This window comes from Anthonomus grandis, chromosome 22 (assembly GCF_022605725.1).
Source record: "Anthonomus grandis grandis chromosome 22, icAntGran1.3, whole genome shotgun sequence".
In the NCBI taxonomy this organism is placed as follows: domain Eukaryota; kingdom Metazoa; phylum Arthropoda; class Insecta; order Coleoptera; family Curculionidae; genus Anthonomus; species Anthonomus grandis.
In genome coordinates this window covers 22,206,250-22,225,933 of record NC_065567.1, presented here as the reverse complement: position 1 = coordinate 22,225,933, position 19,684 = coordinate 22,206,250, and the positions used below count along the sequence as shown (strand labels likewise).

The 19,684-nt window shown below is 29.2% G+C and overlaps 1 protein-coding gene across 1 annotated transcript in view; it reads right to left on the bottom strand.

Moving 5' to 3' along the window:
• The window catches only part of LOC126748168 (tyrosine-protein phosphatase 99A-like), a 286,407-nt gene that overhangs the window by 156,354 nt on the left and 110,369 nt on the right, over positions 1 to 19,684 (bottom strand). Inside the window, exon 4 of the mRNA XM_050457205.1 lies at positions 9,221 to 9,256. Within this exon, the coding sequence (XP_050313162.1) occupies positions 9,221 to 9,256 (36 nt within the window). The remainder of the gene's footprint in view (positions 1 to 9,220; positions 9,257 to 19,684) is intronic.

The following is a 19,684-nucleotide window of genomic DNA, read 5'->3' as shown; positions in this document are numbered from 1 at the left end:
TTCCGGCACAGGCACTAAACTCTGTACCTTGTCGCGGTTAAATACGCAAGACAACTGTCTAGGAAGGCGTAAATACTGGTTGGAATTACAGTTGCCTAGGGATAAATATTTATTTTGGTAAATTCGCTTAATTGAACTCGGTTAAATGCCATTGCTTACACTTGTTTACAAGGACCTTATAAATACTGACATATTCAAGCTTTCTTCGACAAAAAAAATATTCAGAAGTCTACAGATAGGAATTTTTTAATTAATAAAACAATGCGATACCCTATCGAAGCCCGTAACAAAACATGCCAAAAAGAGACTTGTTTTATTAAAAACACCCTAAACATCGAGAGAGAATAAAAAAAGGATCAGTAAACTGTATCAAGGGGTGGGCACGATAGCGTAAGATACGCCATTTTTAGTAAGCGGACTTGAAAACAAATGGTTTTCCCAAATAAGTAAGGGGATTTAATTTGGGCCTTGTAAAAAAAAAAACAACAATTTCATTTTTAAAAGGACCCTCAGCAGTTTGGAGAACGTAAATTTAAATACTGCCGGGCGAGGAACATAAAAAAGACATTTTTCACCGAGTTTTCTTTAAAATTTGAAGGCGCGGAGGATTATACATTTTGTATTTAAAAGACAGATTTCCAATGAAAGATGAAACTGATTTAATTATGGTTAATTCAATTTCGCATACTATTGTTTAAAAAAACCCGTTAATTTACATTACATTCGTTTGCTTTTAACCATTAATGTAACGCAATAACTAAACTCATCCAGTTGTCAAATGCATATCAATATTTTCCGAATAGTTTAAATGCACTGCACGTCATTGTTTTAATTTACAATGATATATTTAACAATGATATTGAATTAAAAAATTAGTTAGTGTAACGTATTTAATGTTGGATTTTGAAATTTATAACTTTTACATGCAGGTGTATTGAATAACAAACAATGAATTTTAACACGATCATTCATAGCTCATAGAAATAATAGAAAAAATCACCATTTAATTAAATGTTTATGGAATCCGCAGGAAAAGAAAACTGGATAAAAAAATATTTAAATTTATATAAAGTTAAAACTAAAAAGATACGCTGTGCTCTTATAGTACCGTTTTTGAAACATGTAGCTTACAAAGTCTACAAGACCTTTTTAATATTCACATAAATCTTATTTTTCATCCTTGTTTTAAAGTATGAATTTCCCAAACACATATACAATTTTCTAGTAAATGTTAAAAAGTGATGGTTTACACTTACATTAGTAAATTAGTTTCGGTTAACATACTTTACATGTGTGTATCTATTTTTATTTAATATATATCGGAAAGCTTTATTTTCTATTATTTGTATTTTATACATTTCAGATCTATTTAATAAAAATAGTATTGATAAGCAAAAATTTAGGTGAGGTTGAATAGCTTTATAAATTGGTTAATTAGTGTTTTTAGAAATATCTTCACCTATTCTGAACATTAAATATATTTTTACCATTTTATTCGTAATAATGATTACTGAAAGTTAAGTATCTATCCATGACTACCCCGAAGTATTTGATTCAATTTAATTTTCGTATACCTTATTTGCAAAACTAACATTATCCACATTTTCTAGCATAGAGCAATTCGACTGTATCAATAATTATTCAGGTAATAAATAGATCATACAAAAAACGTCAAAAGACCAGACATTCTGAAGATGAAGAAGACGAGGTAAAGGCAGAGATATGCAACAAGAGATAAATTATTATGCTATTGCTGTTGCTCTCTTTAATCTGTATATACTGTATTTCGTTGTCTCTCTCTTTCCTTATGAAAAGTAAACTAAGGTGGCGCCACAATACTAATTTTTCGCGATGCCAAATGTATTTTATTATTATTAGAACACTCAAAAGAAAACGTTCTCTATCTCCGTCTAAATGAATATAAAAATACGGGATACCTTGTGTCCAATTCTCTAGTATTTTTTTAATTATAATTAAGTACGGTAACACTGCAATCCCTGCTCAACATGAACAGAAGACATTACTTGACAATTTCAATATGACTGAGTGCGAATTTTACGAATTTTAATACCCAGCGGATTTAGATGAACTTCATTGAGATGATAAAACAGATTTTAGTATTTTGACTTGTGTTAGACTCAGAGATGTCCTCATTAAGGTAATTAATTATTAAAGCTGTAGTTAAAATAGGTATTTCATGGTGGTGCCAAAGGAAAAATTAAAATATTTGCAAAACAAAGAATTAAAAAAAAACTTAAAAAACTGCAACATAAATAGTCAAATACATTTATTTTTCTAAAAATTACTTAAAAATTTAATTTAGCTGTTTTATCCTTTTAATTAATATTTATTGATAAAAAAATTAAAAAAAAACTGCATTATAAATAATAAAACACATGTGTATGTTTATTTCATACGCATAAAAATTTGACAATAAAATCATTAATAATGTAATTATTGGAAAAATAAAATTAATTTAGACTTCTCTATTCTTTACCAATTAGTAGAGAAATAGTTTTACCACTTCACCAAGTCAATTTCTTTTATTATGGAAACCTGTTTCGCTAAAAATATTAGCATCTTCAGTAGAATATTAAACCTTTTTTATTTTAAGTGTTAGTGTTACACCAAACGATATATTTTTTGGGTTAATATTATTGTAGTGTAATAATTAAAGCCTTCATGATTTTTTAATGGCATCCGTCGATTTTTGATTTTTGGGTGGGACAAAATAATCTCGTATTCATAAATCTTTGCTATCAACCTTGTTAATACAAACTACGCGGGTTGTTAACTTGCTGTTTTCAGATTCTGTGATATCAGAACTTTTTAAAACAGGTTTTTGTTTTCATTAATTAATTTAATACCTGTAAGAGTAAGCCGTTTCAAGGTGATAAAATGACCTTTCAAACTAATTATTTATTTCACATTTTTAAGAGGGCTAGTCTACAGCAAAAAGGATAGAAAAGTGAAATTTTTTTTAAAATTATTAAATGATAAAAGTTTGAAATATTTTTTAATTCTGATTTTATTTTATGAGTTTAAAAATAGTGATTTCATTTTCTTTCAGTAAATGACTAAATAAACAGAATGTTGTATCTTTCAAAAAAAAATAAATTATCAATAAAAATATGCTAATATTTATATTTAATTTATTTCTAAAACAATTTAGTTCAAAACTTTAGCAATTTTTTAAGCCGTCATCAAGAGCCAATAGTGCGTTGATTAATTTAAAACAAAAATCAATAAACTTGATGCTTGAGATCATGTTTTATAACTATTAAAAAAATTGATTTTTATGTGCCTAAATTATTGATTTCTTTGCTACTTTCAAACCACAACTATAGCAATTCTTTAAGCCTTCATCAAGAGCTAATAATTCGTTGATTAATTTAAAAAAATCATTATCATGATCTCCAATGTTTTATAAACGTTAAAAAAATTGATGTCGTTGCACACTGTAGCAATTTTTTAAGCAGCCAATCAAGAGCTAATAATGCGTTGATTAATTTAAAAAAAATGATTAAAATTAATGCAGTTGATCATGTTTTATAAAGCACATACAAGCACATACAAAAAACAATTTTTGTATTTATGTATGTGCTGTGTATGTTACTGTTACCATCTTAAATTATACATTATTAATAAATTAAGAAAATAAAGTACATATTATAGTTATACCATATACTGAAAATACAATACAATACATTTTGAGAATTATATTTAATTTATTTATTCTCCCAATAAAAATTTTCTCAAATTGCATTGTTTTAATTAAAATCAGCCATTCTATCTCAAAATATAATTATTATGTTCTGACTTCTGAGACATAACGGCTGATTTTAATATAAAATAATTGAATTCTTAGTAGCCGAGGTTTGAATTATGACGCCAACGCTATGTGCGCCATCTACGTTTGATCACCAATAATCGGATGTTTTATTAGCAGACAGTTGCACGTTTCTTTGGTTATCTCTGATGAAGGATATAATTTACGACGATTTAAACGAAGTAATTCTACTAATAAAATGTAAGTAAATAGCTATTTGGAGAGTTGATAAAAACGGTGAAAGATTTATAATTCTGTGCGATCTTATTAATTTACAGATAATGAAAGGATGGTATTAACACTATCAATTCACGTAGAATTAATCAACGAGAACGTTAAAATAAATAATTGGTTACTGTGTATGCAGGGAAAACTTCAAAACATTGGTTAATAAAATTAGGGTTTATTAGCATTGTTGTGGATCTGACCACCATTTACTAAAAGCGTCACATAATTGAATGATGAAATGAAGATGATAGGTCATAGGCACTATAATCTACAAAGTAGATTTGATACATTAATGTATCGCTGATCAAAAGCGATCAAAATGATAGTGTGGTGCTATTTAAATAAAAATCAATTTAATTTGGCTTTATAATAAAAAGAATTGCTGCCCTATATACATATACAGTGATTCATACGATCTAGTGCCTTACTTTGAATTTACAAATAGTCTCTATTGGAAAAAATCTTAATTAATTTTCCTTAAGAAAAACCTAAAATAACACCCTTGTACACGTTTTATTATTATTATAAATAATAAAAATGTTCTTTCAATTATCAAGGTATTATGTAAATAATGATATAAAACCTTAGCAGTAGTAATAATACTTTCAAGCGATTGAAATCGTATTTTCGCGGGTTAAATAATAAAAGAATGGGAGTGTGGAAATAAAATCAAATCGCTATTGTAACCATCCATAAGATATACCATTTCACTTGATAGTGTCCTTAAAATTGGAAACTATTCTTTTACATGGGATTTCTCAGATAAGAAATTGCAACCTCTACAAAGATAAAATGGAAAACTCTCGTATATTTTAACAAGGACTTTAGTCCGTGAGGTAATATATCATTTTCTGAGGCACGATTTTTTGAAATAGGACATACCCTTCGTCGGCAAGCTCGACGTACGATATTTCCCAACACGAAATGTGCCCTTATGTCTTTAGGGAGAAAACTGGAATGGGGCTTAAAATCCTTCTAATTTATTTAAGGAATCGAAAGTTTCGCTTGACAATGATCCAAACGGCTCAGTTTACAAGTAACATTTGTCAAAAGAACTTTCGCAATTTCCTGGGTAATAATTGCATCCTGTCAAGAAACTACACAAATTTGTTTCGATGTGCACACACGATCTTACAATGAAAATAAATAAATTTTCTAGCATGCCGGCTAACTTTCTTCTCTGGCTGTCATCTCAAATTGCTGCTAAAAAGCGACGAGTAACATATGATGTAATAAAATGGGCTAATTAAATACGATATAAAAGCCAAAAGAATTTAAACAAGATTCTTCTTTATTTAAAGTAATTTTATAACCCGCTTTCTTTTCGTAAAGTGGACAATTAGCCATTAACAAGCGCCGCTAATATTAAATGATTCCCTCGAGAAATTTTTCCAGGGCGAAAAATTATACCAATTTGTTACTTATGTACTTAAAGCGATACAAGAGCCCGCGTGCCCCTTTGTTCCAACCAATTAAACGCATACCCGCCGCTGTCAAGCTTTACCTAACAAAATTTTCATCTTATCTGACGATATTTGATCTGAAAGTGTCATAAATAAGACGTAAAGTTCCACGGCAGTAAACTTCAAGAGCCATAGTAAGTTTACTACTCGCATCCAGAAGTTTCCAGGCATTTTTGATGCAGACATCACGAAATTATATAACTTAATAGCTTGGTATTTAATCAGTAACGGCCACTCCTATCAGCAACATAAATTAGGATGTTCTGGAAAAAAAATTTATTCATATTTATTTTTAATATATTTGTTAAGTTTCTCTAATAATATTGCTAAGTAGCTCCAGTGATCAATTAATATACAAGTTAGAAATCAGAAGGACTCGCATGTCGCCATATGTCGCAAGACGTAATAGCAAAAATCTAGAAGTAGAAGGGAAAAAATGTTGAATTTGTGAATTTTTCAATGATCTTTTACTGTATTTTATTAAAGATTTCCTAAAAAACAATTATTATGTATGGATAGTACTATGCAATAAGTGATTTTTTTTAACTTATTTTTCAATTTTTTTTTCCAAACACCTCTAATTTATGAAATATCAACCCAAATAAGTTTTATTTTTATTTCAAGGCATTCACAGGGCAGGCATTCTAAAAAATCATCATAAAAAGCATATGTATATGTAAATATAATAAGATTTCGGGGGCTAGAAAGTCCTTAATATGCACATTCTGTATATATTTCAAATGAAATAACCCTTAATTAATGACACTTTTTCTTATAAACGTTTTGGCTTTAAATTCTTATAATTAATTTAATTTTTTAAAAACTGACCGGCATTTTTTCTTTCATTTTTGGAACCCAACTATGAATAACATACAAATTTCTATAAAAAAAATAATTTTTGAATATGCCTTCCTTGGTCTGTCGTAATTTAGAATGTGTTATTTTGGTTATGATTTTTGCACTATCTCAATATTTTTTTAAACTTTCCAAAGTTTATATTATAAATGCAGTTTTGCTTATTATAACATAAGCTCATTATGAGTGTGTCTATGCCCCTTTCATCCACATCATCCACCAGCAACCCAAAATCAAAATCTACTAATAAAAAAAAACATTTTTTGTATTTTCCATGCAAGTAAATGCCAGCCTTTTTATATTTATTTTAATTATATATATATATACTTTTTATTTCTTGCGGCAATCAGTGGCAAACATACCTGTTTTGCTTGATTTAAAAAAATCCAATCAATTAGCGACCAATAAAATCAAACGGATAGAAACCATGAAGAGAAAGACATACTTATACCGATAACAATGGAAGACAAAAAACCATTACATAATATTTTATAAAAGAAATTATATAATGGTTTAGATGCAAAAAATTTAATAAAAATTTCAGTTGAATTACTGTTTTTGTTTTTCGAAATTTTTTACAAGGTGTTCCCTAATTATGATTAGGCAAAGTAAGTACAGAAGCTAATTTTATAAAAGTTCATATGGATATTTCTATTACATTTTCTACTTCAAAATGCATTGCTTTTAAAACCCAGGGGGTAAACTTCATATTTAAAACCCTTTTTACGTCCATTTTTATCAATATTGTTTGCTAAATTGTATTAGTTTAAAATAGACATGTTATTATTATTTTTTTTTACACTTATTCTAGTATAACAATAGGACTAATTTCATCAACGACCAATATTCATCTCAAATCAGAAATCACTAAAAGTGATATTATATAATTGCACCTAGGTTATGTAGAGTCTGTATGGGCAAGAAGAAAGAAAAAAAATAATCCAATAGCTCTAAATTAAAATTGATAGCGAAAAAAATATTATTTCAATTTTATTGTCTGGTATACAAATAGACACTGATACACCATTATTTTCTTTTAAATAACTTGGAACAAAATTGATTTATAATGTGTAGAAGAGGAACTAGTTAGTAGAAACAAATGATTGTCTTTAATGAGTTTTGAACTAATATTATCATGACTAGGAGAGCTATTATTTTTAAGAAATACTATATGCAAGATACGTTCACTTAAGAAACATATTTTGAGTAATACTTGGATAACTTTCATTTTGGTTATTACTACTTAGATGTATTTTATTGGCTCTTTTTTTGTCCTACATTTATAAAGATATCGTTGCATTAATTCGCCATCCGCTTTACATTATGAAAAGGTTGATTATCATCATCTAAAATCTTGATCTTTTTACCATCAGATTTTTTATAAATCTTTTTAATTTGATAATAAAAATGCAGTATCTAAATTTTGCTTTATTTATTATTCTTTTTAATTTGCTTCTATAAATCTTGTGTCCCTCTACAATTATCTTCTCTATTTTCAATCCACTTTTTTCTCAATTTCAATTTTCCAATAAATCTTAATTATGTGTCTTAACAGATCCAAGGTTAAATTTTGAGATGTGTTTTAATTTTTATAGTTTCAGATGTTTTACATCTATCATACATGCTGCTTGTGTATCTTCTTCTGTAACAATAGGAGTCCAAGATTCTTGACTTATTCAGTTTGTAATAGTTTTGTTCACATTATCTCTTATTGGGTTATTATGATTGTTATTGTAAAGATATAAAATAGTTGGTTAGTTTAAGTTCGGATTTCTTTAACAAAAATATAGTTTATTGTCTTGGTACCCAGCAAAATTCTAAAAAGTCACCAATGAAGATTTCAAGCCGCTAATTTTACACATTCTTACAACTAACCAAATTTCACCAAAATAAAGTAAACAGCCTATAGTCTAAAGACACCCTTAAATTTCCACACCTTGTACATAATACATTTTCATGAATTTACTGACGTCTATCCTTTATCAAGCAATGCTGCAGCATATGCAGCCCGAAATTCTACTGAACGTTCATATTTTTCTCTAAAGTATTTTTTTTTATAAACATGGTAGAAAACGTAGGGTATGATAACTACAATAAAACGGCGCATTTTCTTGAAACAAACATGCCGTGGTTACATAGTGCAGCCATTACCTTAATAATGTATCTGAAAAATGAGGCTTTTAATCTCGTAGGGTTTGCATATTATGTACATATCATTATAGTCATATAACAAATGTTATCATTTTATTCCCCGTATGCTTCTTAAGGTTCAGGGACTGATGGGGTATGTTGGAAATAGTTGGGTAATAAAATTATAGTAGTAGAAATCAATTAACTTAATGCAATAGTGTAATAAAAATGTAATTTTCATAAGTATATTACGGCAATATTTTTTCAGATAATCATACGGCGCTATACCTTACCAAATGGTGAGTTTCTCACAATTTTGTAGCACGCATAGGATCTACGGTCTTGACCGTATTTTTCACGTATTTATTTTAAATTATTACACCTAAAATAAATAAATTAATCAAATTTTCGATGAGAAAATATAAATATTTTTTTTAATAAAATTTTAACAATGTTTTGTTTATTTAATTTTTCATGTCGATGGGCTTGTTTAACACCAATATTTTTTTTGCTACATTTATTTAACAAAAGTCGTTTTTATTTTGCGTATATTTGTTTGAACAAATTTATCGACTGTGAAATTATTTTTATTTATTTTCACATGCAATGCAGACATAATTCTTGTCTATATTTATAACCTTTGAATTAAATTAAACGAATAAGTTCTTTTTAATAATTGAATTTTAAAATAATAAAATTAAATGAATAAACTTACGCCATTTGACTAAGGTTTGGAGCTTCATGGTGTTGCCTGAAATAAAAAGGAAAAACTACATTAAAAACTTATTAATGTACATAATAATTAAATATTTTAAATATAAAGAAATGTGACGTTTTAGGTAATAATGCATAACTTAAATGGATATTACTGTGACGTCTTTATTTCTAAAGCCATTGTTATCATTAATAAAAATACTGACTGTGTTGCTTTTAAAGTAAAAAAGTTCATTTTTGTTAACTAATTTATTAAATATAATGTTAAAGTAAAATTATTAATAAATAGGTTAGTAATAACATATACACGAAATAGATGACACTAATATGTATTATAATAATAAAAATGATAAATATAACTTTATTAGTAACATCTATTTTACTACCCCTTAGTGCATGCAGCAAAAATATTTATTTACCCTTCTTCGACATATTTTTATAAAAACCAATTAGGCAATATAAAAGCAGTTATTAATGTCGCAAGATAAAATTGAATTAATTTTGCTTTTTAGTAGCTCATATATCGCCAGGAAGAATTATTTATTTACCCTATGGTTACATCTGATTCGACATACGTTTCATGTATTTATGAGGCCAATTACGGGTTATAAAAGAAGAAATTATTAATGTCGCAATACGTGTACAAGTATATATAACATCAAAGGTTTACGGATTTATACATTAAATTCTATGATATTTATAATTCCCTTTCCAGTGAAAATAATAAAGACTAATCGTTAAATTTATAAGCCGGGATAAGAAAAATACAAGAATATAAATTATAGCTTGTGTTTTTAATATGCAAAAGTTAAAATGCCTCTTTTAGCTCGAAAAAATGGAATAATAAAAAAAGCATTCGACTTTCGTATCCATTTAAGTTATGCATTACATGTCACTTTTTCTACATCGCTGTCTCCAGAGACGTTTCTGTTTCTAAATAAGAGTAATGGCTGTGTTGCTCTTGAAGTCAGGAGAATCAAATAATTTATACTTCCGTGCAATAAAAGTTGTTAGCTTAACGGGGTTTCTTGAGCAAGTGCCAATTAGATTTAGAAAATACTCTACTAGATATAAAATTCAGGCTGTTAAAAAGAAATAAATATCTTAAATATTGCTTTTAAAATCCCGCTGAATTATTTGTAATTTTAATTAAACATAGACTTGTTAATTTAATAGTTAAATGTTGTCAAATAAAATTATACACATGTAACTATTAGCATCGGTTAAGTAAATAAAAGCATTTAATTATAACAATTTGATCCTAATTAGAGTTTATATTTGTTATTTATGCAGCAATCGTAATGGTTCTGCCTAATTTCTATTTTGAAATTGTATTTATATATACACTGACCGCGGTCACATTTATGGCCTAATATAGATTTAGCCAATTTTCACTCGGTGGAAACTGTTCCAAATCAGGAGACCTACAATCTGTTTTGTAGCAAAAACAAATTTAAATGAGGAGTCAAAGTCTCGTTAGTAGATTAATATTTTTGTCGTGATTATTACAAAAAAAAAAGATTTTAAATTAAAATGTTGTAAAGTGGTTTTTTTATTTCAAAACTGTTTAATGCGTTTAAGTTTCCAGTTAGCTGCATTCTATAGAGGCAGTCTATGAGAATATTGCACCAAAATTTAAGAGCGTATTCCTTGGGTCAAATATTATATATGTCCGAGAATGCTTCCCTGCGAACATACAGAGCGTTGAAATTTTAATTTTATTTTCAATGTTTCTAAATTTGAAAGTAAACGAGAATATCTAATTGACACTAGGTATAGGGAGATTTTTTCAGGTGCTTAATTTAAATATTTTTATAGTATTGATGTCACTAATAGAGGGCACCACGTATTAAATTTCGAGTTTTTAAATACAACAATTAAAACAACGACTTTACTTATTCATTTGAATTATTGTTGGGTTTAGGGATCAGTAAAATAAAAGTCCAAGCCTATTTAAATATGCCGACCTTTTGCAAAATATACTTGCATCTTCAGGGCGCTAAAATACAATAATAATAATTAATATAACAGAAAAAAAGTGTATGTATAGTTAACACTTAATTATAATTAAAATTTCAATAAATAAAACCTGATTTTCCTAATTTTGATACAACCAACGTTAGACACACATCTTTGATCCAAACGAGAGAAAAAAAAGAGAACAATTACCCACTCTCACTAATAAAAAGAATACTGTACAAACCTAACGGCGTAAATAGTACACGACACCAAAGATAAACGATGAGAAAATATTTTGAAAATTACCATACGTACAAAGACTAACAGAAAAACCAAAAATGATGATCGAGAAATATCCAGCTTTTAATAACAAACAAATAACAGTAACACAAAAATAATGCAACAACATGAAAACTATTTCTCAAAGTTAAGAACAAAAACAGAAAACTCATTACAATCAAATATAAATGATCGGATTCCATGTGATGAATGTGATAAATGTTACATGGGACAAACCTCGCGATACTTAAAAGACAGAATTAGAGAACACAAAAATGATCAAAAAAACTTTCAATCAAAAACAAATCCAACTGCTTTAGTACAACACAAAGAAGAAACAGGACATTCGACTTTGAAAGTGTATCGATTCTCGACCAACAAACGAACTACAAAAAAAGAATTATTTTAGAAATGATTTACATAAAAAAAATAAATTCTGTCAACGTAAACATCAATTATCTAATGATAAGAAGTGTGTTGGTATATAATGCACTGTTTATACATAAAAGAACTGAATTATTTTACTGTGATAATTTACTTGTATTGTCTAATGCCACGTACCTAAAAAAAGCTGTATAAGTGTTTATTTTTATTATTTTGTTTTTTTATATTATTTTATATATTGAATTGTAAGTATAAGTTTTTTCTCATTATTGTAATATCCGTCCGTTTTTTTTTCTCTCGTTTGTTTCTGCAAAATAAGTAAATCGATAAGTATAGTATAGGTGCTTCGGAAAGTTTGCAAAATGTTTGATAACTTTTTTTACTAGTGAAAATAGAGACATGAATCAAAAAGTGCTATGGAAACCCGAATTCTGAGTACGTTTTTGATTAGAGTATAATTTTCTGAAAAATCAATGGTTTTTGAGAAAAATGGAAATTTGAGTTTTTTGGCATTTTCAGATTTTGGAAAATTTAACAAATGTTTCATAACTTTTTTGCTATTGAAGATAGAGACGTGAATCAAAGAGTGGCATGGAAATCCCATCGCTGAGTACATTTCCATTAAAATAAAAATTCCTGAAAAATGAACGGCTTTTGAGAAAAATGGAAATATCAGTTTCTTATCATACCGTTGGTTGTATCAAAATTAGGAAAATCAGGTTTTATTTATTAACATTTTAATTATAATTAAGTTTTAACTGTACAAACTCTTTTTTTCTGTTATATTAATTATTATTATTATTGTATTTTAGCGTCCTGAGGATGAAACGTCGGCATATTTAAATAGGCTTGGAGTTTTATTTTATTGATCCCTAAACCCAACAATAATAATCCAAACGATATAATCTGATTTGGATCATTAAATTAAAAAAAAATACATTTATTTATTCAATTTCATTCTTATAAAATGAAAGCATTTTATAAAAGGGAAAAGTGATTAACATGACGTAAAACACAAACTAGCAGTAGAAGAGGTCCACAACCGTGGCCTCCGCGAACTCCCGATTTAAACTCATTACACTTTTTCCTCTGGGGTTACCTAAAACAATTACCACCTAACTTTGATAACCTCTACCTTAGTTTGTGTTTTACGTCATGTTTATCACTTTTCCCTTTTACAAAAACATTTAATTTTGTTAGAATTAATTGTTGTATTTAAAAACTCACAATTTATACGTGGCGCCCTCTATTAGCGACATAAAAACTATCAAAAAATTTAAATTTTGCACCTTAGAAAACCTCTGTATACCTAATTTCATATGGTTATTCTCGTTAACTTTCATATATTTAGGAAAATGGAAAATGAAATTAAAATTTCAACGCCCTATATTTCCGCAGGAAGCATTTTCGGACGTAGGTTTATAAGAAGTTTTTTAAATATTTTGACCCAAGGAATACGCCCTTAAAATCAATATATTATATATAGCATTAACAATATAGGGTGCCTCCGATTAAGTCGGCACTATTGGTATCTTTGTTAATATTTAAGATACAGGGTCGGTTAAATTAACAAACTAGTAGGATTTTTTCTGTTGATTAAAATGGTGAAAACAGAAAAAAAATTGAACATCGCGTTTTCGAGAAAATGTGAAAAATTTAATTTTGTTAAATGGAATTCCCTGTATATTTTTACATAAATCAAAAGATAATAATTTTCTTAATAAAAAAGTTTATTTACACTAATAGCCTAAACCTAAAAATAACAAAGTTATTGCGATATTAATAATTTTGCCAAATTTAGGCAAATTGGCTTTGAAATAAATAACATCAAGTAAAACTACTGATTTACAATAAATGAGCAAAAACATCGCCATCTTGTTCAATACATTTCTGAGCACACTTGAGCACACGTCTTGTAGCTTTTAAGATTGATCTTCTATCTATTGATCCAATTATTTGCCTAATATGTGTTTGAAGTTCAACAACGGTTCTGTATTTTTTTTATACACTTCATTTTTTATGTAACCCCAAAAATAAAAATCTAGAGGGGTTAGGTCTGGTGACCTAGATGGCTAACGAATTGGGCCACGTATCGCAATCCATTTATCGTCAAACAGTCTATGAAGTAATATTCTTACATCATTTAGTTGATGGGGAGGTGCTCCATCCTGGTGAAAATAGATTTGTTGCCGTCTCTCCAAGTTAACATTATCCAAATAATCTCCCAGCGCTCCAGATAATATGAGATCAACATATCTCCTTCCAGTCAAAGTGCCATCATAAAACACAGGTCCTATTACTTGGCTTCCTATTAAGCCGCACCAAACGTTTATACTAAATTGATTTTAAGGATTTCTGGGATCAGTAAGGAAAAGATTTTCTTGGGACCAATAGTGTACATTTTTACGGTTAAACATACCTTTGTTTGAAAAATTAGCTTCGTCGCTCCAAATTATACGGTTTAAAATATTATCATTAGCTTCATATGCATTACGTAACCAGTTGCAAAAAGCAAGTCTTCTTTTGTTATCGCCAGGCAACAATGTTTGTACTGGTCGATACTTATATGGCACAAATTTGTGTTTCTTTAAGACCCGCCAAATTGTTACTAAGCTCACACCGTAAGCTCTTGCTGTCTCTAGTTGAGTTTTCCATATGAGCTTCAAAATATGCCAAAATAGAAATTTCAACATCCTCGCTTACTATAAATTGGTTCCTTCTTCTAGTTCTTTTAAACATGTTTTCGTTACTTCTAAATTTTCTGTAGAGAATTAAAAAGTATCTACGGTTTGGCAAGTTACGAGTCTGGAATCTCTGGTGGTACTCTTCTAGCGCTCTGTCACTATTTTTTTGACATACAAGGTAACATTCTAACATATCACATTTTTCAATATGCGCAAAAGGCATTTTACTAATTTAGATTTTACAAAAATCACAAACTTTGCTAACATGTAACTGTCAGTATTTCTTTATTTAATAAAATCTAATCTAAGGCCAACTTGTCTAAATTTGACAAAATTATTTATATCGCTATAACTTTGTTATTTTTAGGTTTAGGCTATTAGTGTAAAGAAACTTTTTTATTAAGAAAATTATTATCTTTTGATTTATGTAAAAATATACAGGGGATTCCATTTAACAAAATTAAATTTTTCACATTTTCTCGAAAACGCGATGTTTTTTAGTAATTTTTTTAAATTTTTTAGTAATTCTTTAAGTAGTTTCAAGTATTATCAAAAAAAAATAATTAAAATATAACGATGCTTATCTAGACTTTTTAATGAAACTGTAAAGATCTTATCTGTTTTATAAAGTGAGCAATATTAATGGCTCTCGTAATTTATTTTGGCTTCGTAAAATTTGCATATTTCCTCCTAGCCAGTTTTCCCATTCAGTTTTCTACATGTGAGGTAAAAAAGTCGCTATAGTTAAAAAAAATGCAGTAACATCATAATTACTAACGTTAAAGCTATTACCGCCGATATAAAATTAGAAAGAAAACAAAAGGGAACAAAATGATTTACAGTGCGCGGCGTTATTAATTTTTCGTAAATTGCGTTGACAGTATTTGGCCGCGTTTAATTGAAATTTCGAAAATTGCACATATACAACAATGGATAAGGACTATACATGCCCCAGTCGAGATGAATACAACAACTAATATATTACCGGGCGAAACTAATTTGCTTACAAGCATACAACGAAGATTTTTTAAGTAATTAATTTTTAAATTATTTTATATTAAGTTTTATTAAAAAAGTTGGTCAAGGTAAAAGTGAAGAAGTAACAGGAGAACATGCTCTTGGGATAACAGAAATAAATGAAACTTGCAATGCCAATCTCAATCCAAGAGCAAAGGGACTTAATCAAATTGTCAAAGTCTAATAGAATAATATCTGCAAACTAAAAAACGAAATTTTAAATAGCAAAAACTAGTTAAAAACTGCTTAGTAACTAGCTGGAGAGGGTTCAAAGTCATTGAAAATTGCATGGATCCAACTGTGGCATCATTATTCCAAAATACTTTTGGGTCTCTATAAAAAAGAACCAAAACCATCCAAATTTTTAAAAACAGGTTTAGCTTTATCCAGTAAAATCACACTTTAGAAACTCCTTAGATAATGAACTTTTTCAAAAAAACAAGACTTTTACGAGTACAGAAGATAAAACCTATTGATAGGTATTGCTCATTAATTTTTGATGAAAATATCTATCTAAATAACTAGCGTATAACAAATCCAATGACAAAATAGCTGAATATGTTGACATGGAAGCCCTAGGTAGAAAAAATGAGTTTTCCAATCATGATTTAGTCTTTATGTTAAAAGGTCTTCATAAAATATGGAAACAGCCAATAGCTTATTTTTTCACCTTGAACGCAATTAATTGATCAAAACTTAAATTGCTTATTAAGAAAATCGTTACCAAAACACAGCTAGTGACTGCTATATGTAACTTTTTTCTTTTTTAACGTAAGTATGGTCCATAACAGAGAGAAGATAATTTTAAACCATACAGCCCTCCTGTTTCATTAATTTACTTCTACATTTCAATGCCAGTTGGTTTACTGTTTTAATATATAGGGTGGCCATTTGAAAACGAAACAGAGCCTATTTTGGATCCCTCAGAACATTTGCGAAAAAATCCTCAGACCCGTCAATTTTTGATTCAAGGGGGAACCATTTTTTTGCTAGTTTCGCCCCCCTGAGGGCAAAGCCCTAGCGGGGGTGACAAGGGCTCCTAAAATTTTAAATGCAACGGGGGGTCGAGTGATACCTTATTTTGAAGGTATTTTTATGTGGATTATAACCCTAAAGTTTTAAATCGTTACTATTTGCCTAGTCAATACAGGAGTTAATAAAAGTTACAAAAACATGTCAACATTTTTTATGAAAAAAAATGCTTGTAAGTTTAGCAGTTAAATAAATACAAAAAATGTTGTTCTCCTACTTTGTGAACCGTATTTTCTGTTATTTTTTTTTTAATACCCGTAGGTATTTATGCCAATTCTGCAAGGGAACTCTTGGTTATTGTTGAGACTGTTATTATAGCAACATTTTGAAGTTTAATAGTGGTTGTCAATTACTGCTGTCAGATCATAGTGTGTCAAAGAAATAGCTCTTTAAAGTTAGTTAGTTACAACATTGAGTCTGATAATGGTTTATTCACTTGCTGAAAGAGTTGAAATAATTTCTCTTTTCTTTGCGAACAATGAAAATGCTAATAGAACTGCCCAGCATTTTAACACACTACAACACCCTAATCGACAGGTCCATCGCAAGTACATTTTGGAATTGGTTTAAAAATTTAGGGAAACTGGGTGTGTGGCTAACAAAAAGCGCAAACTGGATAATCCAGTGGTGAATGAAGCTTCAGAAGTAGCTATTTTAGGCCATATTGTGCAAGATCCTACACTTAGCACAAGGAAGTTATTAACCGTGTCTGGTATTAAGAGAAGCAGCATTCAGAAGATATTAAAAAAAACAAGTTTCATCCGTACAAAATGCATTTCGTACAAGAACTAAACGAATACGATTTTGATAGGCGAGTACAATTTTGTGAAACTATATCTAAACAAGCCGCCAATGATCCACACTTTCTATTTAATGTATGTTTTTCTGATGAATGCTCCTTTTTCCTGAACGGTACTGTGAATCGTCACAACTGTCGCTATTGGGCTGATTCAAATCCCAGAATATTTCGTGAGGTGCATACACAACATCCTGAAAAATTAAATGTTTGGGCTGGCATTTTTGGTAAACATATCGTAGGCCCCTTTTTTTACCTCGCAATTTAACACGAGAGATGTACCTAGAGTTATTAGAAAATAGCAAGATATATTGTGTCATAAATGTGTAGTACCTGCACGGCTTAAATTTAAATCTCCCGCTTTATACTGATTTCAGTTGGTATTGTAACTTCCTGTAATATCAATTCCCCTTTTTTTTTCTCAAGTAGTTCCAACAGTTGCGAAGGGTGCACCGTAGTCGTGTCGTAAACGTGATGCCATCTGGTTTGTCTGTGACTAACCCCCCTTCTTACTTTACTTTCTCTATGATTCCATCCAATCATAATCTCCTTCTGGTAACAGTAGAAATCAGAATGAAAATAATTCAAACAAAAAAGAAAAATTGTCAAAGAATAGAAAAATATAGAACTCCTAAAGTCACGTATAATAATAGAAATAACCAATTAAAAGAACACCGTGAAAATTGTAGATCCAACAATGTCGGAAGAAAAATGTGGAGACATTAAAATAATTATGAAGAATACTATTGACAATACTAGGAAAGACGAGGCAAAAGAAGCAGGCATGTATGACGGACAACATCCTTGAATGATAAGAAGAAAAAAGAAGTATCGTACTTAAGAAGTACAAATATATAAGGAAAATAACCGGCAGATCAAAAAAGCAAAAGAAGCAATGCTTAGCAACAAATGTGACGACATCTAGGAACCGGAAAGGAAACATGATATAGGCATAACTGCAAGAAATTTAGAGATGTAAGGATTACGTCGAAGAAACGAAACATAATGAAAATATAAGGACAATCTGGAAATCAGTCTGCAAAAATTAGAATTTTTGCAGACGACTTAGCAATATTCCATTAACCAAGCATCCCCAATATAAGCTGTATTATTTTACACTAATAAAATGGGCTTCAAATAATAACCTAGATTTTCCACCAAATAAATCAGTGGGAGTATATTTTGTAGAAAAAGAATTTGCAAATTGATTGATCTACAGATAGTGACAGTAGACAGTGTAGTACCGGCACGCATTCAATTTAAATTTTCCGCTTTATATTGAATTCGAATATTCCGGGTTTTCTGGTCGGTATTGAAACTTGCTTTAATACCGATAGTTCATATTTATTTCTTAAATAGTTCTAATGGCTGCGAAGGGTGCGCTGTAGTCGTGTCGTAAACTTGATGCCATATGGTTTTTATGATTAAAAATTTTATAATGTCAGAAAAAGAAATTGCAGCAAACTGATTAGTCTACATATAAATAACCAACCAATCACCATATATTTTTGAGAATTCAATTTGATTCACTACTAAATATTTAACATTATATTATGACGACAAAATTAAATTATAACAGCATAATTTGTAACAGGACTTCCAAACTATGCATATTCTGTGACACACAAAGTGAGGATCTGAATCATCAACAAAGGTTTATTAAAGTCAAAAATAGATTATGGATCTATCGCTTATTCATCTGATCCTCAAAGTTATGTACAATCCCTTAGACTAGCTTTAGCTAGTTTATTTAGAATAGCTCTTGGAGCTTTCCAAACAAGTTCAATAAAGAGCATCCTTCCAATTTATAGAACTACATATCTCACCCTAAAGTATGCAAATGGACAATACCTAAATCCACAATAGTCTGTAAAATCCTATATCCAAACATCAAATGCCCTTGCAATAGATACCAACCAGGTAGAAACATTAGGCTTAACCAAAGACTACAAATTCGACAAACACAAGCTTATAGCTATAACACGTAGAAATATCTACCGCGGACTTTAGTATCAGTCGAAATAATAAAGGACCTATCAAAACATGCAAAAAAAAGTCAATATTCCTTAACATCACAATCACATTTAAGCCTTAACAAATCATATACTAATGAGTCTAAAATTGATTGCAATACCAACAAAGATTCTTACAGAGAATTTGCTAGTATTACACAAAGCAATTGAACATCTATTTTCTTTAAAAAATACAAATTGGTTACTAGCCACCGATTCGATGAGTGCGTTAGGATGTATTGAATTATACCATCCAAAACACTCAGTTGCCCTAGAAATTTAACACCAAATAGAAAACGCGT